General features: G+C 37.8%; 3 protein-coding genes and 2 long non-coding RNA genes across 7 annotated transcripts; 2 read left to right on the top strand and 3 right to left on the bottom strand.

Moving 5' to 3' along the window:
* The first annotated feature begins 931 nt into the window (after positions 1-931).
* LOC130998977 (uncharacterized) lies at positions 932-4,040 on the top strand. Its single transcript, XR_009093359.1, has 2 exons — positions 932-1,230; positions 3,745-4,040. It is a non-coding gene; the product is annotated as an uncharacterized LOC130998977 (long non-coding RNA).
* Positions 1,308-3,072, bottom strand: LOC130998976 (uncharacterized). Its single transcript, XR_009093358.1, has 2 exons — positions 1,938-3,072; positions 1,308-1,830 (listed from the first exon to the last, which is right to left on the bottom strand). It is a non-coding gene; the product is annotated as an uncharacterized LOC130998976 (long non-coding RNA).
* Positions 4,041-10,504: 6,464 nt separating the features above from the next.
* LOC130998975 (WRKY transcription factor 22) lies at positions 10,505-12,165 on the top strand. Its single transcript, XM_057924427.1, has 3 exons — positions 10,505-11,127; positions 11,206-11,316; positions 11,407-12,165. Exons 1-3 carry the CDS (start codon positions 10,751-10,753, stop codon positions 11,840-11,842), a joined length of 924 nt encoding a protein of 307 aa, XP_057780410.1. The 5' UTR covers positions 10,505-10,750; the 3' UTR covers positions 11,843-12,165.
* A 229-nt stretch (positions 12,166-12,394) lies between these two features.
* LOC130998973 (pentatricopeptide repeat-containing protein At3g61520, mitochondrial) lies at positions 12,395-14,952 on the bottom strand. The gene has a single exon (XM_057924422.1). It carries the CDS (start codon positions 14,816-14,818, stop codon positions 12,590-12,592), a length of 2,229 nt encoding a protein of 742 aa, XP_057780405.1. The 5' UTR covers positions 14,819-14,952; the 3' UTR covers positions 12,395-12,589.
* A 320-nt stretch (positions 14,953-15,272) lies between these two features.
* Positions 15,273-18,836, bottom strand: LOC130998974 (3-methyl-2-oxobutanoate hydroxymethyltransferase 1, mitochondrial-like). 3 transcript variants are annotated; one of them, XM_057924426.1, is made up of 6 exons: positions 18,299-18,836; positions 17,566-17,772; positions 17,352-17,498; positions 16,510-16,563; positions 16,172-16,426; positions 15,273-15,647 (listed from the first exon to the last, which is right to left on the bottom strand). In XM_057924426.1, the coding sequence occupies exons 1-5, from the start codon at positions 18,719-18,721 to the stop codon at positions 16,190-16,192; spliced, it is 1,068 nt and encodes a 355-aa protein (XP_057780409.1). In that variant the 5' UTR covers positions 18,722-18,836; the 3' UTR covers positions 15,273-15,647; positions 16,172-16,189. The 3 variants fall into 3 exon arrangements, with proteins under 3 accessions (XP_057780409.1, XP_057780408.1, XP_057780407.1); XM_057924425.1 differs by having other exon boundaries at positions 15,273-15,642; XM_057924424.1 differs by lacking the exon at positions 15,273-15,647 and having other exon boundaries at positions 15,913-16,426.
* Between the last annotated feature and the right edge of the window lie 4,342 nt (positions 18,837-23,178).

The following is a 23,178-nucleotide window of genomic DNA, read 5'->3' as shown; positions in this document are numbered from 1 at the left end:
AGGACGAAGGAAACAATTAAGGTAGTTCACCACTTTACTAAGATGAAGTGGGTGAAAGAATGTTGTTAGGTCCTAAACTGGTCCAACAGATGATTGAGAAAGTCGACCACATCAAGCAAAGAATCAAAGAAACCCAAGATAGACAAAAGTCTTACGCCAATAAACGCCGATCGAAATTAGAATTTAATGTTGGGGATCGAGTTTTCCTCAAAGTCTCTCCCTCAAAGGGAGTTATACGTTTCGGAAAGAGGGGCAAGTCACGACCCCGTTATATAGGACCTTTTGAGATCCTAGATAAGTTAGGTCTTTGTAGCCTATAAGTTGGCTCTGCCACCAAGCATTGTGGATGTATACAATACGTATAGCATCTCGCAATTAAGAAAGCATGTGATTAAGCAAGATAAAGTAGTCCTAGCCAGGACTTAAGTTGTGAAGAGAAATCAGTCCAGATACTTGATCGCAAGATTCAAGTTTTACGAGGCAATGATATTGTTCTCGTCATGTAGTGGAACCAACACAGGATGGAAAGGGCCACAAAAGAGAAGGGTTAAATGAATGACTAGTATCACAAGCTAGAATACCAGATATGCAATTCCGAGGACGGAATTTTTTTTAAGGAGGGAGGGATGTAATACCCCGTTTCCCCGAGATAAATTTAGAATTTATTTTGAACTTAGAAGTCAGGATGATTCACGTCGGATGTAAAGAAAATAAATTTATTTTTAATTCCAACAAAAATAATTTACAAAAACATTTGTAAATTTAGTTATTAAATTTATGTGCGTCGCATATTTATTTAATTTAGCATTCAAAGCATTTTTGCGAGCATTTAGTCAGCAAACCCTGAAGAATTATTACAGTTTTCATAGTACAACCCGGAAGATTTTTATTTTATTTTATTTTATTACTCCCATCTACTCCTACACCCACCTACTCCATCAGCCACCATATGCCACAACTTTATAACTTTTGTTGAGACACCTCATTCACCACCATACCTTTCAATCATACCATTCTCTGCAATCATACCATACACCTCATTCATCACCATACCTTTCTCTACAAAGTCATTTCACTTCAATAAAGGATCTATCTTTTCCCTCACTTAGCATTTTCGATCAATCTCATTTCTCCCTCAACAAACCCAAAGAAATCCAAGTACAGAGCTCAGCCATATTGCGAATGGATCAAATTGCCACAAAACTCAGATTTCAGCAACTCAAACCAGAGGTTTCATCTTTGAATCTCTCTATCTATTTTATACTTGCTCATTCAGTTATGACACTGCAATTGTAACACATCAAACCTTCACATACTTTCATCTCATCATTTCGGTGCATATGTATACACATTCATAAAGAACAACAATTTCTTAAAATCACCAAGTGTTCAGACATACAATTTATGTGCATATAGATACATATATGAAGCATGCCAATTTTGATGTATTTTTGAAAAATGGAGTCGAGAGGGAGGCTAGGCGCTGCGGCTCTGCCGTTGCTGCCTAGCCACGGTGAAGAGTGGAGAAGGAGTCGGCGGACGGCGGTGGTGGCCGTCTGTTTTGCTCGCTGGAGACCGAAGAGGGGTGACGGCCGGCGGCCTTGCTGCCGTCGATCTGAGGAGGGAGAACCGAGTGTCGTCAGCGGCTGTCGCTGCTCCCCGGCGAGCTTCCACGGCGGTGCGGCTGGTTGTTGCTGTCGGCAGCAACCTCGTCGTTTGTCGCTGGGAGTTTGATGGGGGCGGCTGGTCATTGTAGGTGTCGGGTAGGAACAGGAGGCGGCTGCTCACGGCCGGCAACGGCGCGGCGGCAGGCGGCGCTCAGTCCCTGTTCTGCCAGAAAACAAGAGAGGAGAGGAGAGAGTTTAGGATTTCAGTTTTCAAATAAAAAAAAAGGAGAGAGAAAGGGGAGGACAGAGAGAAAAGGGGGAGAAACTTACCTATTTCCGGTGGCGACGCGGCGGCAGAAGCACCACGGCTGCTGCTGTCGGCCAAAGGAGAAAGAGAGGCAGGGCAGTGGTGGCGCCGGATCCGGAAAAGGAGGGCGCGGCCGCTGCTGCCCGGCCACGGCTGGAGAGAGAGAGAGGCCGGAGATTCGAGGGAGAGGGGCGGACCGGCAGTAGCTTCTCGCTGCTGACTCGCCGGGGTTCCAGAGAGGAATCGTGGCGGCACGATTTGGTTAGGTCGAGTGAGATGGGTGGCCGGCGATAACTCTTCGCCGGAGAAGAGGGCGGCACCGCACCAATCTCTGGTGTGTGCGTGCGCCGATGTGTGAGTGTGTGCGTGTGTTTCAGATGTGTGTGTGTGAGATTAAAAGAGGGGGAGGATAAATGGGAGTGTTGGGCTAGGGCTTAGTTTGGGGTTGTTGGGCTTGGGTTGGGCTTAGAGGTTTGGGCTTGAGGGACTTGGGCCGAGTTTTGGGCCTATTTTTAAATAGTTTTGGGCTGCGATTTTTTTTTAAAAGCTTGGGCCGATTTTTTTTAATTTTATTTAGCTGGGCCCGATTCATTTTATTCAGTTTGGGCCATTCCTATTTTATTGAGTTGGGCCTCATCTTTTAAATTTATATGGACTATTATTTATTTAAGCATGGGCTCTATTTCATCTATATAAATGGCTTCCCTATTTTATTTAATTAGACTATTAATTAGTTTGATTAATTATTTTTAAAGACTTTGGATTGCCTTCAATTAATTAAATTGGGCTTTCTTATTTTTAATTAATTGAACTATTACTAGTTTGATTAATTTATTTAAAGGATAATTTTCATAATAATATCATATTATTATTATGTGCATATTTTAAGTAAATTACTTATTATATGCTAAGCATGACATGAAGTTGCATTTATTTTGCAATAAAAGTATTTAATTGGTTTTAATTATAATTCCAATTATTAAAGAAAGATGAGTAAGAATATTGTTGGTGTTCTTAACTCAAGAAAAATGTTTTCAATTATTTATTCATTAAATTTTGAAAACCCGGCTAAGTGAATCATAGAATATTAAGCACTTCACCGTGACTTAAGATTAGATTTAAGGAGACCTATTGAGAATAGATTTCTTGTAGGCTTTGAGCATCATGAGGATTAGCACTGCTATTCCGAATCAGAGATAACGTTAAACGACAGGCATTGCCTATACAGGTGGGCATTACTTTTACTATATGTATATAGAGATCCCCTGCGTGTCGTAGGCCTCTTATACGAATATATGCATGAGATGATTTTAACTGTTAATTTCAGTTTATTATTATGCCCAAAATGATAAATGAAATGTTTATGAAAATGAAAATGTTTATGAAATGAAATGAAATGAAATGTTTATGAAATGATTGACTGCCAAAAATGTTTATGTTTTACGTATGTATCCTATCTGTGTTGGTTCGCCAACTTTAAAAGGAAATCCAATTGGGATCCTATGCTAGACAAAGGTCGCTAGCTAGGGTTAACGTGTACACTTATGGAGACCGCGAGTCGCTTGCGACCGGTCTTGGCGTCCGTGGTAAGGAGGCCTCCTTCCCGGCGCGTGATAGAAAGGAACAGATATGGATCATATGAAGGAAAATGATCGGCCGATCGACTTTATGAAAATGAAAGAAATATTTTAGTAAGCGCAGGTCATTTAAGAAAACACCTGTGTGTTACTGTTATGGCAGTTCAATTTATATATGTATGCATGTTGTATTTTCGGCTATGCCCACTGAGTATTTTTATACTCAGCCCTGCATGTATTTCTAAATGTGCAGGTTGAGCAGCTGATGGAATGGAATGATGTTGAGCGGGTGTTCCTTTGACATTTCAAGAAATGTAACCTTGAGTATACATCTTCATATGTATATCTCACACGTTTTCCGCTGCAAAACACTTTGATTAGGATAACTTTATGTTATGAAATTGTGATACGTGTTATTGGGTAACCCACCTTAATCAGTTCTCATTTATGTGTATGTTTTATAAGTATCCAAATAATCATATATGATCCTAGCATTTTATCTATGAGTGACATTTCCATATACTTTAATGTTAAGTAATTGTCCATTTCCATTTCTTATTGTTCACCCCAAGTCATAACCCCTGTTAACCCGTCATTGGGATAGTGGGCTGTGACAATTTCTCTCCGTGGACGTAGATCTTAACGATCAAACCATGTTAAATACTTTGTGTTATTTTTATATTATTTATGTTGAGATTAATTTCACATTCATTAGTTATATTATTATTATTATTATTATTGCACTCATATTTGTAATAGTATAATTTAAAAAATAAATTATTTGCTTAGTTAAATGTTATGCATTTTTTTTCAATATAACACAATAATTTTTGTTTATTATTTTAACACAATACAATGTTAATTAATATATAATTAACGTTATACAAAAAAGACTACAACAATTTACCCCGTGCGTATGCACGGGTGGAATACTAGTTTACTAATATAAGTTACTCTCTTCGTCCCGCGAATCTTGACACATTTTCAAATAAGGTAATAATTAGTCCAAAAATATTATATTTTCTCTCCAACTTTATTACTTTATTATATTCTCTCTCCTACTTTTATCACTTTATTACCTTCTATCTCATATTTTATCACTTGTATACTAATTTATTACCTACACACTTAAACACTAATCTACAACTCCTTAATTCTCGTGCCGAAACCAAACGTGTCAAGATTCGTGGGACGAAGAGAGTATATAACCATTTTTTAATATTTTAAGCATTAATTTAATATTAAAGAATCTAGAGTTAATTGGCTATAAATTCACAAAATTTCAATTTTTCATATATTTTCCATGATTTTATAATTTTTGCATAATAATCCACCACCTATAAATTTCATCTTAATATTTTTGCGGTGATAAAATTCAGCCAAATTACATGACAATCATTTATGATTGGACATTCATTTATTCAGCAACAAATAATCTAATGTACTTCAATTTATTAATTTATGGTTGAGGATTCTTTTTTATTGATATTTGTAATCTTGGAGTGGCTTGAAAAGATGAAATTTGTCCGAATTTTTTCATCGCTGAAACATTAAAAAAAATTACAAGTGATGGATTATTATGCAAAATTAAAAAATCGTGAAAAACATTTGAAATAAAATAAAACTTCATGAATTTTCAGGCAATTAATCCAAAATCTATATAAGCATATAAATAGAAAGTTATATAAATTTTAATCAATTTATATATTCCATCCATCTCATTATTATTGGTATATTCCTTTTGTTGGGGGGGGGGGGTATTTAGAAGAATAAGATTGTAATCTGAAAGTGCGTAAAAATGTGTAAGATTATATTATTTGTAGTGTAAAATTATTATTAAAAATAAAAATATACCAAGATTAATGGGACACTTTAAAAAGGGGTTCAAGTTTTTAAATACCACCTTTTAATAGTAAAGTGTTTAATAACCCCTCTTTAAAACTAATTCTTTTGAATACCAAAATGAATTAAAAGACTAAAATACCATTTACGATCCCCATCATTTTGACTTCCGCGCAACATGACACGTGCCCACAATCGTGGACAAGATCGTGCCCATCGTGTCTACGATTGTGGGCACGTGTCATGTTGCGCAAAGATTAAAGTGACGGGGACCGTAAGAGGTATTTTAGTCCTTTCGCTGAATTTGGTATACAAAAGAATTAGTTTTAAATAGGGGCTAAAAAATACTATATTTTTAAAAGAGGTAATTGCCCCTAAATACATAAATTTTTCTCATTTTCTGGAATTGCACATCATCTTTAAAATTCGTCTTATAATACATCACTTTTTTGGGAATTTCCCACCCCTCACAATACATATTCTCGTGACATTTTTCGACGTCCACGTTATTTTCACGTTGGGTGGTTGGATGGCCGTGAGAAATTCTAGAATAAAAAGAAAAATGATATACTATGAGGTGAATTTTAAAGATGACGTGCAATTTTAAAAAATGAAAAAAGTTTATGCATTTAGGGACCATTAACCTTTTTTAAAAGGTGGTTTTTTTTTTTTTTTTTTAGGTTTCGACCTTAAAAAAATTGCCAATAACAATGAGAAGAAGGAATGAATAAAAAAGGAAGGAGTAATAAAATAGGTCAACATATGCGACCTCAAGTATTAACTAAAGAAAATTGACGTATTGGGAGAAAACGAGTCGTAAATTTTTGAGATAATTAAGCATTATTGAAAAAAAAAAGGGGTAGATGAGGAGAGGCGTAAGATGTTGAGGTAATGTGAAGCAGAGGCGTTGGATATACAATACGATGCAGTGCAGTAGAAACAGGCTTTTCAAAGTATTGGTATTTAAGACTACGGCGCACGCTTGTCGCTCTACCCCTTGCGGGGTCCACCATATCTCGCTCTACCCCACGCGCCGATCTTCCCACGCGCCCTATCTCAGGTGTGAACTCGCCTCAGATGTAGAAGTGGAAAAAGTCAGCCTTCCAGTTCAGTCCAGTCGCGCGGATACAAATTGAAACCAAAAAATAAAAATGAATAAACTCACAAGTTTTCTAAATAAATACCTCCTCTCAACTAATTTGATTAATATTTTTATTTTATTATCTTAATTAACTTGATCAATTTTTTATATAAAATAAATTTAAACCCAAAAAAATCGATCATATATTGACTTTATTATCAAATATATTTAAAATATTGATTTATTAAATTTCGTGCGAAAAGAAATTGATCAAGTTAGCTGGAATAGATGATGTATATATTAAGATTAATTATCTATAAATATATGAAGTATATTTCAATTTTATTTTTTAATTAATAGGAGTATTAAAGATCACTTTTATGTTAATAATTTTTTCATTTGAATAACGCATTACATAATTCACAATTTTGAGCACCATAATATTACAAATATACATCTTTATGATTATTAATAATAATAATCATACTTTTTATTATTATTATTATTATTATTATTATTATTATTATTATTATTATTATTATTATTATTATTATTATTATTATTATTATTATTATTATTATCTTTTTGGGTCCTTTTTAGGACGAATAATTCACGTAAAATGTATTGATAAAATCGAGGATGAGTGATACGTGATTTATTAAAAAAATAATGATACCATGTCACAGTTGTTTTTTCTAACAGTTGAGGTATAATTTTGACAAATAAAAATAGTACTCTATTGCTTTAATTTTGACAAATAAAAATAGTATTGTATTACTTTATTAACATGGATTGATATTTTGATATATTTTAATTTTTTTGATAACTTTTAAATTTTGGACTATAGTTAATTAATTTCCAATTAAAAAATAAAATTAATAATAAAAATATAGATATTAAACTATATATAAAATTCATCATGACAAATAAACCCCTTTTAGTGCAATTACACAAAGTTATGACTCTAAAATTATTTATTCCACATTTAAAAAATAGCATTCGTCTCCTAAGAAAATAGATAATAGTCGTCTCAACTATTAAGGATCCATTTATTTTAATGGAAAAGAAGAGAATACATATATTCCCACTACTTTTTTCATCATCTTCACATATTTATTATAATATAATTTTTTTTAGAGTATGGTGGAATATTTCATTGAACAACTCATTTCCACTCATTTTATCTTTAATGTTAGATAATACTCCCCCAACCATGAAAATGACGACACAATTTTCTTTTTCGTCCATCCACATAAAATTTGTCTCATCCATATCATTCCACTCACATTTAAAGTAGGCCCCTTACAACACCACCAACTCCACTCACATTATCAAAATTCATGTAAAAAGCAATGTGACTTATAGGGGTGGCACAGTACGGTATACCTTATTAAATCGACCATACCTTATACCTTACATTTACCTCCGGTATGGATAAAATTCATACCTTTACCTTACCTTTACCTACGGTATACCTTAGTTCGGTATACCTTAAGTACGGTATGAAGAATATACAAAACCTTTACCGTACCTTTATTTCGGTATACCTTACCGAATTTCGGTATACCGTACTTTCACGGTATACCGCACTTTAACGGTATACCAAAATAATCGGTATTATCAAAATCGAAAAAATTCTATTGGTATACCGTACTTTATATTCGCATACTTGTATGCATTCATGTAATATATAATAAATTATATAAATGTTATAAGTTACATATAATTTATATGTTAGAAGTAATATTATTTATAATATAATACTAATATTATAACTATGCTATTATATATGTAACTATTATAAGTTAGATGTACAATTTATTGTAAAACAATAATTTTAGTTATATATTATAACTATACTATAATATCAAAATAAATAATTTTATTTTATTGTATAACTTATACTATATATTATATTTTATTTGTTTTTGTATCATTTGATGATATTTATAAATTTATAAGTTATATAGTATATACTATATACTATATAGATGTTATAAGTTATATAGTATATACTATATACTATATAGATGTTATAAGTTATATGAGATTTATAAGTTAGATGTAATCTAAGTTATAATATAATATCAATATTAATTATAGCTATGCTATTATATACATAGATGTTACACGTCAGATGTATAATTTATTTTAGAACAATAATCTTAGTTATATAATATAGAATATTATATTATAACTGTGTTATGATATCAATATAAATAATTCAGTTATATTAAATTATATAACTTACATACTATATTATATTTTATTCACTTTTATATCATTTGATGATATTTATATTCGCATACTTGTATGCATTCATGTAATATATAGTAAATTATATAGATGTTATAAGTTACATATAATTTATATGTTAGACGTAATATTATTTATAATATAATACTAATAATATATGTAACTATTATAAGTTAGATGTATAATCTATTGTAAAACAATATTTTAGTTATATATTATAACTATACTATAATATCAAAATAAACAATTTTATTTTATTGTATGACTTATACTATATACTATATTTTATTTATTTTTGTATCATTTGATGATATTTATAAATTCATGTACAATTGTATATATTCACATAATATAGATTATATACATCATTTTATAAAATTTATAAATATTTTTAAAAATATAGACATAAAAATAAATATTATATATTTTAAAAATATAGATTTTGATACGATATATACCGCGATTTTCGGTATACCAATATATACGGACAACTACGGTATATCAGAATAAGGTATTGTACCTTGTTACCGGTATATACCGAATATTAAGGTATACCAGAATAAGGTATGATACCGCATCACCGGTATATGCAGTAATATTCGGTATACCAGTAATACGGTATCATACTGTATTCTGGTATATACCTTTAATACGGTATTTATTGATTTTTTCGGTATATACCGCGGTATCGGTATACACCGATATACCCCGGTATTTGGAAAATCCATACCTTTACCTTATCGTAAATCTCCGGTACGGTATCATACCTTACCAAAAAAACCGGTATACCTTAAATTCGGTATTTTGCGGTATTTTATGGTACGGTATGACCGGTATACCGAGTTTTCGGTATATTTTTCCAGCCCTAGTGACTTATTTATCGTGGACGAAGGAAGTACTCCCTCCGTCCACGAAATAAACTCCCACTTACTCTTAAATATTTGTCCATGAAATAAACTCATACTCTACTTTTTGGACAATTATACCCTCTTTTATTTCCTAAATTTACTATCCTTCACTATTCATGGGCCCACCACACAACACCTTTATCATTTTTATATTCTATATTTACTTCTCTTTACCACTCATGGCCCCACCTCATAATACTTTATCATTTTTATATTCTATATTTACTACTCTCTATCACTGGCCCACCTCACAATACCTTTATCACTTTTGGTCAACTACTCTTTTATTTCAATCACAACACCTTTATCAATTTTCTTAGTCTTCGTGCCGAGCATCAAATGAGAGTTTATTTTGTGGACGGAGGGAGTATTATTTTTGGATAATGGTGTGAAAATATTTTTCAATATTCTATCCACCCATTAATAATTTTTTCACTAATTTTCAACCAAGTAAATAAGTGTATAAGATAAATGTAGTACTATATAATAGTCTTTTTTCAATCTATAATAAATATATGATAAAAATAGAGAAATCTAAAATATTTTCTTATATTTTTCGTTTATTATTTTTTAATAAAAATTTTACAATTAAAATAAAAGTAACCTAATTATTAAACATTTGTAAAATAAAATGGAAATTAAGCTCGATTTTACGAACATGAGGATTGAGCCCCCATCACGTAGTTGAAGTTGTGAAGAAACGAGGTGGTGGCCTCCACCACCACGTGGCTTGCCTCTCTTTGTTTCCGTCGGCAGGTGCCCCCCACCACCCCCCCCACCCACATAAACTCTCTCACGAGCCGAATGAATACAAAACCGCGTGGACCTCTTCTCTTTTCTAATCTCCCTTTGACAATCACCAAAGTCAACTCACAAAATATTAAATCACCATTATTTATTTTAAAGAAAAAAGAGGGCTACAAGATAAGCGAGAAGCGAGAAAACTTCCGTGAGCCTTTGAGAATGCCCATCAACCCCCTCTCTCTCTCTCTCGACTTTTTTAGTGAGAGAAAGACAGAGGCATCCTCAGCCGCGCATCCCCTCTCTCTCTCTCTATAAATAAATTTGCTTTCTTTTCCACTCATTTCATTTACATATCCCACCACTTCTCTCTCTCTAAAAAAGTCAGCGCCTCCTTTTGTCCCTGCTTCATAACTCACAAGAGCAAAGGAATGGAAGATGACTGGGATCTCCACGCCGTCGTCAGAGGCTGCGCCGCCGCCACGAGCAACACCAGATCCCTTCAAGCTCTCTACGGTCATCAGCAGGCTTGCAGCAGCTTCTCCGCCTCCAGCTTCCAAGATCTGCTCGAGCCCAGACGAAACGGCGGCGTTCGAGAAGGCCTGATTGATCTCTACAATTACAAACCCCTTTTCCCCAACTCGGAAATCCCATTCTCTTTGCCGGTTTCAACCATCTCCGCCCTCGTAGGATCGCAGGATCCGCCACCGCCGCAAACGCAGCTCCGCCCAAAGCACCACTCTTTCTCTGTTTCTAATGCCTCGAAAACTAGTGCCTCTCACTCTCCCACCCCAAGGTCCAAAAGAAGGTATATTTTTGGATTTAAACTTCAAGATTGGATTTTTTTTCAATTTTTTTGCAGTTTTTTACTAATTTTTTTTTACAGAAAGACCCACACCAAGAAGGTTTGCCACGTGGCTGCCGAGAATTTATCTTCCGACGTGTGGTCGTGGAGGAAATACGGCCAGAAGCCCATTAAAGGCTCTCCATATCCAAGGTGTGTGTTTTTTTAGAGAGAGAGAGATTTTTGTCAAATTTTTTTCTTGTAAAAGTTTGTTTATTTTTTTATTTTATTTTTATTTTTTAGGGGTTATTACAGATGCAGCACCTCAAAAGGTTGTATGGCGAGGAAGCAAGTGGAGCGGAATAGATCCGACCCGGGAATGTTCATCGTGACCTACACGGCCGAGCACAACCACCCCATGCCCACCCACCGGAACTCCCTCGCCGGCAGCACCCGCAACAAGCCGGCGGACCCCATCGGCACTTCTTTCTCGCCGGAGGTTTCGCCGGCGACAAGCCTCTCGCCGGCGGCGGAGAAGCTGGAGAGCAGCAGGGAGGAGGAATTGGCGGAGGACGACGACGACGGCGTGTTCAGCGTCTCGGAGATGGCGTTGGACGACGATTTCTTCGCCGGTTTGGAGGACTTCACGGCGGCGGATCCTGACTGCGCCTCCGGCCACTTGCAGTTCCCCTGGCTGTCGACTAGCGCAACCACTACCACCACCGCCGGCGGCGGTTGACCGGCAGAGGAGAAGTGATAAGATAGTTAGATGCTTTTCTTCTCACTCACTTTTCTTCATTTTTGTATTTTGTAGTACAAGTCAACATTTTTTTTTATCTTTTTCTTTTTTGTTGTTTGTGGGTAGAGTTGTAAAGAATCTAGAGATCACAATGTCTTTTTTTTTGGGTAAAATAAATTAGTTTCTTTTTTTTTGAGGGAAATAAATTAGTTTCTTCAATCATGTATATATGAGAAAAGGGGTTATTTATTGTTATGCAAGATGGCATATAACAAGGTATAGGCTTTATGCTTAATGAAATCATGATTAATATTATGCTTAAATGAATACCTTTTAACATTCCTTTAAATGGGGTTTCGATCATTGCTTGTTTGGTGTTGCTACTTCTGTCACCCAATTTTTATTCCCACTCCAAAATGGAATCTATGGTACAAATACATTCAATGTGGCCTTATTCCTTATAGGGACAGATTCCGAATCGGATCTCTTCTATTACAAATCATGTTTCACTTTCTATTAGCGAGGCTTCGGAATTTTCTAGAAGCTTTGGTGTTATTAATCAAGAATCAAGATTCCCATTGCCAAATACTATCAAGGTTTTTCATAGTGATTCTCCAAAACTCAAATTACATGAAAATGCAGGTTTTCAAGAGAGCTCAAATTCTCCCACCTCCACCAAGAAACTAAACAATGCTACAACAAAGGCAGAGGCGCATCATCCCTCGATTCACCTCTCACTGTGAAGCTCTACACAGTCGGATCAGAAGCCCGGTAGGCCCGGACGAACTCTTTCAACTTCTCCGTCTCGCCAGCTGCAGAGAGCCACTCGGTGAGGATCTCCATCGTCGAATAATCCGGCACACATTCTTGCTCAATCATCTGCTTCATAAACTGCAGAGCCTTTTCAGACCAATTCCTCTGCTGCAGGCCTTTAAACAGAGCATTATACGTGGTGGTGCTTGGCTTCACCCCACGGTCCCTCATCTCATCCATTAACGAAAGAGCAGTGTCCACGTGGTCCCCCTTGCAATGTGAGTCGATCAAGATGTTGTAAATCACAGTGTTGGGAGGCACCTTCGATGTGGATTTCATGTCTCTGAATATCTTCATCGCTGATCCGAGCTTCTTCTTCGAGCAATACCCTTGAATCAAAGCACCATAGGTAACAACAGTAGGTGTTAATCCATCACCCACCATCCTCTTCATCACTCTCCGTGCATGCTTGAAATCCCCCTTGTCACAGAAATACGAAAGCAGAGTGTTGTAAGTGACGCGATCCGGCCTCAATCCGACACTCTCCATCTCTTTCAGAAGCTCAGAGACTTCATCGATCCTGTCCTTTCTACAAAATCCACCAGTCATGATATTGTAGCCAACGATGTCCAATCGGAAACCGGCTTCCTCCATCCTCAACTTGATACTCATAGCATCATCCATTTTTCCAGCCCGTGTAAGGCCCGAGATCAAGGTGTAGTACACGATAGCATCCGGGGTGCATCCGTTTTCTTTCATTTCATCGAACAAATCCATTGCCTTCTCAATATTGTTTGCACCACAGAAAGCAGTTATCAACACGGTATATGTAACTGCATTCCCTTCCAAACCCTTCTCCTTGCGCATTCTGTTAAAGAGTTCCATCGCAGAGCTAACTCTACCAACCCTACACATCCCTCCCAGCATTGCATTAAGTGAAACGACATTGATTCCCGCCTCAAGATCGCTCATTTGCTCAAAAAGCTCGCGCCCCTTATCAACGTCGCCTACTTTACAAAATCCATCGATCAAGCAATTGTAAGTGCCAGTGTTTGGCTCACACTTGCTATCAGACAACCTCATCCACTCCATCAACTTCAGCCCCTCTTCTTGCCTCCCAACTTTGCACAATCCATCAATCAACGTGTTGAAAATGACAACATCCGGTTCAATGCCAGCTTCCCCGTCTCTCATCTTCTCGAGCACCTCCAACGCCTCATCCAACCTTCGAATCTTGCACAAGCTCTTGATCATGATCCCATAGGTCACAACAGTCGGTGTGATCCCCTTTTCCTTCATCTGTTGCATCAACAAGTTCATTCTAGCATAATCGCGTTGGTGCCCTAAGCTTGACAGCAGGAAATTGCAAGAGTACACCTCCACATCAGACCCCGAATTCATTGCTTTTTGCATAGCATTCCAAGCCTTGTCGCAGTCGCAATTCCTACATAACCTAGAAATCAGGCGCGTCAACCGAAATCCGCTCAGGCAAAGACCACGCTCACCAAAACGCGAAAAAATATCGTAAATTTCCTCATCCGTCACGCTACTACCTACGCAATTTCTTCCCAAAATCGACGAAAAGACAATGCTCAAGGTGTAGCCATTGGGAGGATTACAAGCATCTGGTTGAAGCATTTCGTCGACCAGCTTCAATGCATCATCGAAACGGCCCAATTTGAACAACCCAGAAACAACAAAATTCACCACGTATGTATTCCTCACCTGTCCATCGATGGAGCCGAACACCGTGAACATCTCCTCCAGCATATTCGCGCGACTAAAGCACTTGATCAGTAGGGTTCCCGCGTTGACGGAGAGAGGGGTATTTTGCTCCTTCGACATTGCGAAGAGCTCGTACAGCTTACCGGGGGAATTAGGGTTTTCGCGCATGGCGAGCTCGAGAACCGCTTGGAACGCGAGGGGGGCTGAATCGGATAGGTGGGGGCTGGCTTTGAGGTACTCGAAAAAATTGAGGGCACTTCGGGAATCCGGGAGCTGGCGGGTGATTTTTAGGACGGACGGCGGAGAGACGGCGGATAGGAGATCGGCGAGCTTAGGATTGGCTGGCCAGGAAATGGGATCGGAGGTTTGTAGGAGGGAGAGCGTCTCCGAGATGTGGCAGGACGGGTCTGGTGGCGTGGAGTGGGGATCGGCGGAGAAGCGACGGAGAGTGGCGGCAGCGGCGGCGGCTGCCGGAGGTTTTAGGGAAAGCCTCATCATGGCTATGAACGGAGGAACAGAGTGGAAATAAATTTAATACACTCTTAATTTTGTGAAATAGGCAAAATAAGGTGAACAGTGGGTAATATTATCGTGGAAAAGTAGCATGAGTACTATTTAAAGATGAAAAATACAAGTATAAAACTGGTACATTTTTTTAATGCATTTTTCCACACTCTGTTTCGACTACAAATAATCGAACATCTAGGAAGTATTCAACTAATATCGATTTATTGTTTTTCGAAGACGTTAAACTTTAGTGTGCATTCTCATTTCTCATCGATGAAAAATAGTGAAATACATATACTTTTTCAATTTTTTCACTCTTTTTACACGTTCTATTTGTTAGAAAATTTTCTTCGAATAAAAGATAATATTTTATCACAAGTTATAGGTGTGATAATATTTTCCTACATTGTATATCTTTAATATTTTTCAATTTTACCATCAAAACTTATAATTTAAATGTGATAAAATTTCCTGTATTTTCTAATGATAAACTTACATTCAAAGAGAACACAACCTTATTTAAAAAAAAAGAGTTAGAAATAACATAATACATGAATGATAATCCATATTAAGATATTAGGTTGTCCATTACTCTTTCATTGCAAATAAAATTAGAGAGGGAAATCAACACCACGACGCCGGAGGGACCGAGGAAGGGAGCGACGCCGGACCGAGCCACAAGCAAGCGAAGCGAGTGCCAAGCGAGTGGGTCTGGACCAGAGGGAGTACGCGAAATGCATACGACGCCGGAGAGAGGAGGATGACGAACGCCAAACGCCGGACCAAGAGAACGAGAGAGACAAAGTTGAGAGCGGCTGTGCTTGTGTAGATTCAAAATTCTAATTAGTTTAGGGTTTATGGGAAAAATAAAACATTCATTGAAATTATAAATGGAAATAAAAATATATTTACTTATTAAATATAATCGGTTCGGTTCGGTTTTGGGCGAGTTTGGGCTACCCAGAATCAAAACCGAACCGACAATTTTTCGGTCCTAGGTTTTGGAATCGGCCCGGATCGATTTTCATTATCAAACCGACCGGTTCGGTTCAGCGATTCTGATCCGGTTCTGCTCACCCCTAATATTATCCATGTTGCAAACACTCTTATTTCATCAAGCGTAGCATCTACCCACCATACCTCGTATAAAGTATGTCGATCAAGGCTTTGATCACGAAATATCAAATTACCTCTTTTGCTGCCTTTAATTTAGAACAAGAATGTTGTTTCTAAAGCATAATTCCCTATTCAAACCGTGAGATTTCCGGAGCCCGACGGAGCAGATCTCCAGCGCGCATCTTCGGAAACTCCAGTTTATTAAGCCAACCCTAGAGGAAAACCTACCTTTTAGCACGTCTTCCATCACTTCATTTGGGCTTCCATCTTTGCAGCTGCGTCAGCCGCTGCAGACGCTGCGTCTCCCAAACCTAGCTTCTCCAACGCTTGCAGGAAGCCGTCAGTGTCAGCAGCTCCGATCTTGTAAGTGCTGTGAGCCGCGCCAGGAAAGGCACCGCTCGTTACTTCCTCCCGGTATTCTGAAAGAGCCTTGCCGATGGCCTCTCCTACATGGGCATACTGTTTACAGAACTTGGGAGTGACCTGTAGAGAAGAGACGAAGCCAGTTTCGGCTTTAGCAGATAATAAGAAGACTCGAGCAAATTCGAGATATTGGCAGCACTAACCTTGGCATGGTGAGGGTGTTGTAGCATTCCAAGCAGATCATGGTAAACTAGAACCTGCACAAGAAGTTCAAATTGTGTATCTGTTACTCCCTCCGTCCCACTCTAATAGGCTTATTTTCTGTTTTGGGACGTTCCACTAGAATAGGCTCGTTTTCCATTCTAAGTAAAAAAAAAAATACTATAATTAATTGGTGTGGACCACACCACTTTCCTTCTAAAAAGTAAGTTTCTTAACCTCCGTGCCTAAAAGAAATGAGCCTATTAGAGTGAGACGGAGAGAGTATAAGCAACTATGCATAACAAGAACGCGGTATGTTTCCAGAAGCCGTCTATACTTGAACAATGAGACACGAAATAGCAAGCTAGTCATTGATCAAGAACCCGAGGCATGGCTAGGAGTGGAAGCTTTCTTAGTCTAACTAGCATGAAAAGAGTGTCTAATCCATGCCTAAAAAGATTTGGAAACATAAGCATGACACAAAGAAATAGTACATGAAAGTAGAGATAACTCAAAAGCTTCCACAGCTTCCCACCAAATTGAGTTTGACATTAGATGACAATTGTTACTCCTACAAAGTATTTGGTAGTATAAACAATCTGGGCAATTGCGACTCTCAATTTATCTGTACACATAGACGAGAAAATAGCTGATCTCTTTAGCTAAAACTAAGTGCATATCTCCAAAGAGAAGTAGACTCAGTCATGCTAGTGGAAAAACTTGAAGTATGACAGAACAAAAGTCAATCATGGATTACTACGATGTCGAGAAAAAGGGCATAAAGATCGTATAACAAAAATATAGCATCCTCTTCCGATAAAAATGCAAGGAGGTTTATACTTACTTGACCACTACAAAAGGGTCCGGCCCCAATGCCGATGGTGGGGATCTGAAGCGCTGATGTTGCTGCGGCCGCCACAGGTGGAGGAACACATTCCAAGACTACTGCAAAGCACCCTGATTCTTGCAACGCCATTGAAGTCTCCACAACCTGCAAAATCAAGAGAATCATTCGAGAATGTCCAGTGCTGCCCTCAGTGAATCTTCGGAAGCAGTACCTTGACTGCACTGTCGATGTTTCTGCCTTGAGGTCTGAACCCTCCAAGAACACTGATTGCCTGCGGTGTGAGCCCCACATGCCCGATCACAGCTATACCAGCTTCAACTATACCTTTAGCTGCTGTGATTCTTGAAGGTGCCCCGCCTTCCAATTTGATTGCATCCATTCCTCCCTCCTTCAATACCCTCACAGCTGTATCAACTGCCTGCTCATAATTCAAACTGCAAATCAACAACCATATATTCACAACCGACAGTGAAAAGCAAAAAGGAATAGTGATTACAGACATTAAAAATACAAATCTTCCACTCCAATCTGAGTCATAACTATGAGCATAGATTCTAGGCATACACACAATGAAACTCACTTCTTATTTGAACTTTTCATTCAGTGATTCAGATCAGTCCAAGAATGTGAATTTTTTGCTAATACCGAAATCAGAGAAATAGTAAGGAAAAACTCTCTTTAGATTGCTCCTCACATGCTAATCATACATAAGTAATGAAAAAATCAGATCTTGCTGCAAAATTTCAATATAGACAACAGCTAAAGCATAAAGAATACAACATAGAGATATGATATATGCTGCAATGCTAAAACATAACTCTGATTATGGATATTAAGCACTTGTAATGAAATAGCATAAACGCATAGAGCATTTCAATGACCAAAATACACATTTTCCACTGTCATTTTCACAAACCCCTAGGGTTCACAAAAATAGCCTTAACCTGTTGAGTGCTGGACTCGTAGGTTCCAAACGGCAAGTCCCCGACAAGCAGCGGGCGCCTGGCGCCACGCGCCACCGCGCGGCAGTGGACGAGCATCTCATCCAGCGTGATCGGCAGGGTGGTGTCGTGGCCGTGGACGACCATGGCGGCGGAGTCTCCCACCAAGCAAATGTCGATGCCGGCGGTGTCCAGATGCACCGCCGACGGGTAGTCGTACGCCGTGACCATGGTTATGGGCTCGCGCCTCCTGTGCTTCTGGCGGATGTTAGTGAGCGTGACGCGCTGGTTAGGGTTCTGCGGCTTCGGGCCGCCGTAGACGGTGTTTTCCGGCACGTTACTCAGCCACCGGAAAATGGACTTCGCAGAACTGAGGCGGTTGGTGACGGAGGTGCGGCGGAGGGTTTTGAAGAGTGAAGAAGACATTTTGGTGGCAGCGGTGGAGGGTGGCGGCGCCGCCGGGAAAGGAAAATGATGGGTAGTTGGAGGAGTAGGAATGTACCAAGTTTTTATATTGTTTTGTTAAATTCCATTCAACGGAGGCACAACTTGCAACACAAGTATTAAATTAATTGATACAGCATCGGTAATGCCGAGCCAACATACCGGTCTAGCAGGTAGGCCCCTCCATTGATGAGCCTCATCTTCTTTATTGTCGGACTCGCAACAGATTTAAATCGAATTATTATTATTATTATTAGTATTAATTATTAGGGTTAAATTGCACAAAATATCACCAATTTTCCATGAATTTCACTTTTCCCATAATTTTAAAAAAAAATCAATTTTTTTTATTATCACAGATTGAATTAGTCGTTCATTTTTTTCACGATTTTTTAGCTCCGGTGACCGAAAAGTTGACATAGCGCTGATGCATATTTAAATTTACACACAACATTGATGTGGAATATATATTAATTTAGGGTTAATTGCACCAAATATCACCAACTTTGCTTGAATTTCATTTTTCCCATAATTTTTAAAAAAATTATTTTTTTATCACAGATTGAATTAGTCGTTCATTTTACCTACGATCTTTTGCTCCTCTCAGATTGGAGATGACGTGGCGCTGATGTGGCTCACCGGCACACATTCCACTCCAGCAATTAAAAAAATTGTATTTTTTTATTATACCAAATATCACGAACTTTGCCCGAATTCTATTTTTCCCATAATTTTTCATTTTTGTTCATTCTTCCCCTAATTCCTCTCTACCTTACAAAATAGCTCAATCAAAAAGAGTATTATCAGTAGCTCAATCATAAATTTCATCCAAGCCTTAATTACATTAGTTTCTCCAATAACATTACTTCCACAACTACTTCGCTTGGCTTTCTTAAGTTGATAAGTCTTTTGTGGTTGATGCTCGATCACTTATATTTCCAGACCTTCCAGCACCTCTAGGCCCTCCACCTCTTGGTCTGCCCCTTTATCTAGGCGGCACAAAGTTCACCCTATTTGCATCACCCACACGAAATCCATAAAATAAAACAAACAATTAAGGAATATGTTCAAAGTAGTTCAAGATCTTTTTCAACCAAAGCATTGTATAGTATTCACATGTAAATATATGTTTCCAGTTACTTCACTTTGTAGTACACCAACTTCATTCTTAGCTAGTGATCTCTCCTTCCTTATCTGAGCTTTGGATGATGAAGATCCACCAACTATTGTAGCTAAATCAAATATAATAATGGCACACATACCATAAGGTCTATTGCAAAAGGATCAGAAAAATAGAAAAGTAATCATAAGCGGCTACTTGAGAATTGAGACAGGTTAGAAGACAAAGCTATAGCAAAACGCATTCCAAAAATAAATCATGCATGCGTATAAACTACCACGGCAACAACTATTGGGTAATTAAGCTTCTAAATGCTAGCTAAAAGTTAAACTACTTTTGCTAGCTTCTGCTACTTTTCTTTATTGTTAAAAGATGTCTAGCCTTAAGGACTCTATGCTGCAACAAGCAAAGAATATAATAGACAGTGAAATTTCTAGCAACATATCAGCTACATGCAATGTTTTAAAGTACGTTTTATGAGGTGAAACGTTTTTCCTCCACCTCACTAAGCGTAAGTTTCGAAACGGGGCGAGGCGTAAAAAAATGAAATTCATATAAAAACACATAAATTATACTATCTAATATGAGTGGATTTTTAAAATGGCCATTTCATATTGTTAAATTAAAAATTGTCCACTAAGATAAAAATATTAAAAAATGGCCACTGTTACCAAAATACCCTTCCACATTAAAAATTAAAAAAATGTCACCCCTTTAAAAAATCCCGCAATTCACAACCAGTGTGAATTCACAACCAGAATTTTTTGTTTGTGAATTCACAACCAGTCGAATTCACAGTCAAAATTTAATTCACAACCAGATTTTTTTTATTTTGAATTCACAACTGAATTGAACTGAAACCCTAAACCCTAAACCCTGAACCTAAACCCTAGTTGTGAATTATTACGATTGTGAATTCACAACTGAACTGAACTGAAACACTAAACCCTAAACCTAAATCCTAGTTGTGAATTATTACAATTGTGAATTCACAACTGAACTGAAACGGTAAATTCACAACTGAACTGAACTGAAACACTAAACCCTAGTTGTGAATTATTACAATTGTGAATTCACAACTGAACTGAAATGAAACCCTAAACCTAAACCCTAGTTGTGAATTATTACGATCGTGAATTCACAACTGAACTGAAACAGTAAATTCACAACTGAACTGAAAACCTAAACTCTAAACCCTAACCTAAACCTAAACCCTAGTTGTGAATTATTACGATTGTGAATTCACAACTGAACTAAACCCTAGTTGTGAATTATTACAATTGTGAATTTACAACTGAACTGAAACAGTAAATTCACAACTAAACTGAACTGAAACCCTAAACCCTAAATCCTAAACCTAAACCCTAGTTGTGAATTATTATGATTGTGAATTCACAACTGAACTGAAACAGTAAATTCACAACTGAACTGAATTGAAACCGTAAACCCTAGTTGTGAACCCTAAACCCTAAACCTAAACACTAAACACTAAATCCTAAATTCACTCTAAACCCTAAACCCTAAACCCACTCTAAACCCTAAACCCTAAACCCTCAAACCTAAAATTTATAACCAGTCGAATTCACAACTAGAATTTAATTCACTACCAGAATTATTTGGTTGTGAATTCACAACCTGTCGAATTCACAACCAAAATTTAATTCACAACTAAAATTTTTTGGTTGTGAATTCACAATCAGAATTTAATTTACAACCAGAATTTATTTTGGTTATGAATTTGAGTTTTTAAAGTTTGAATTCACTAAAACTAGAATTTATTTTGGCTGTGAATTCGAATTTTAGTTGTAAATTCATAGATCTGATTGTGAATTCAAGAATATTAAGTTGTGAATTCACCGAGCTGGTTGTGAATTCAAGAACATTAAGCTGTGACTTCATCGAGCCGGTTGTGAATTCATAAATCTAGTTGTGAATTTAAAAACATTAAGTTGTGAATTCATAGATCTGGTTGTGAATTCATAGATGTGGTCGTGAATTCAAAAACATTAAGTTGTAAATTCATAGATCTGATAGTGAATTTAAGAAAATATAAAATTTCATACTACAAATTAAGAAACACATAGACTATTAATTAATTCCCTTCGCAAAATAAGCATCAAAAGCCTCCATTTTGTCCTTGGGCAAAGACAAGCAAATCTTGAATCCTCCCACAAAATCCTGAAATTCGCCACCCGACTACAACTATTGAGAAGAATGACTCCTGCAACGCCTCGCGGATCTCGCCCGACCATTTCTCCACATTCTCTAGAATCTTCTTACCCCCGTCCTCTTTTCTATCGCTGCTGCTGCCGCCTCCGCCGTCAGAAACAGCCCCTCCTCTCCGGACAGTTCCCACCGCCCGATCCTCGGCAGCGTGAAGGACATGCAGTTCCCGAAGTAGTTCCCCGGAACTGGCGGATCCAAGCGCGGCCGTAAATCGATCGGAATTAGGAAAAACGCATCGCCGTCGTTGTCGGCTTCAGATCTGAGTGATTTCGCCATGGTAGTTCAGATATAAGCTGCGATCGAATGCGGTTCGTCCGCAGGGAAGGGTGGCGCGACTGCAAGGGGATTCTCTTAGCATTTTTCCAGTAAATCGAGTCCAATTTCAGAGGGTAATTGATCAAGGATCCCACGCCAGATCTGCCGTTCAGTGGGCAGCTCACGGCCGCGCCAAATCTGCCCAATCGCTGCAATGACTCCGGCGAGGCAAACGGAGGGGGAGGCTTCCGAGGGAGCGTCGAACCAGGGAGGCGGCGTGTCGGATCGGGGAAGGCGGAGCATCAGACCCGGGGAGGCGGCGCGGCGGAGTCAATGGTGCCGAGCCAGAAGAGCGTCTTCTTCCCCGGCGAGTTAGCAGTGGCGGAGCACTGCTGCCGCGTGCGCGGCTCCCTCCGTCTTAGAACAACAGTGTAGCGGTGGTGGTGGGCGGCAACTGTGCAGCGGCGGCGGACGAGAATGAGAGGAATAGGGAGAGAGAGAGAGAGAGAGAAAGAGAGAGAAAGAGAGAAATGAGTGGCCATTTTTTTAAATTTTTAAGTGGGGGGTAATTTTGTACTTTTACACAAAAACTGGTCATATTTTAATGTTTTTATTTCATAGGCTAGATTTTAATTTTACAATATGAAAGTGGATACTTTTATATATTAACTCATCTAATCTAATATCATAAAGCACTTAAAAACATAGCAACTATTGCAAAACACATAAAAACATAACAAATATTCCAAAATCATAAGTTTTTAACTATTAATAAATAATAAGTCTTTAATAAGTTCCGAAACTGCTGGCAGCTGCTCCTCGAGACTGCTGCTGTGAG

Source organism: Salvia miltiorrhiza, chromosome 8, assembly GCF_028751815.1.
Source record: "Salvia miltiorrhiza cultivar Shanhuang (shh) chromosome 8, IMPLAD_Smil_shh, whole genome shotgun sequence".
NCBI lineage: Eukaryota > Viridiplantae > Streptophyta > Magnoliopsida > Lamiales > Lamiaceae > Salvia > Salvia miltiorrhiza.
This window is presented reverse-complemented; position numbering and strand designations above follow the sequence as displayed.

Coding starts and splice junctions, on each gene's coding strand:
- LOC130998973 (XM_057924422.1), bottom strand. CDS start 14,818: ATGATGAGGCTTTCCCTAAAACCTCCGGCAGCCGCCGCCGCTGCCGCC.
- LOC130998974 (XM_057924426.1), bottom strand. CDS start 18,721: ATGTCTTCTTCACTCTTCAAAACCCTCCGCCGCACCTCCGTCACCAAC. Junction 16,564..17,351: donor GACCCTTTTGTAGTGGTCAA/GTAAGTATAAAC, acceptor CTTCTTGTGCAG/GTTCTAGTTTACCATGATCT. Junction 16,427..16,509: donor AACACCCTCACCATGCCAAG/GTTAGTGCTGCC, acceptor TCTTCTCTACAG/GTCACTCCCAAGTTCTGTAA.
- LOC130998975 (XM_057924427.1), top strand. CDS start 10,751: ATGGAAGATGACTGGGATCTCCACGCCGTCGTCAGAGGCTGCGCCGCC. Junction 11,128..11,205: donor ACCCCAAGGTCCAAAAGAAG/GTATATTTTTGG, acceptor TTTTTTTTACAG/AAAGACCCACACCAAGAAGG. Junction 11,317..11,406: donor AAAGGCTCTCCATATCCAAG/GTGTGTGTTTTT, acceptor TTTATTTTTTAG/GGGTTATTACAGATGCAGCA.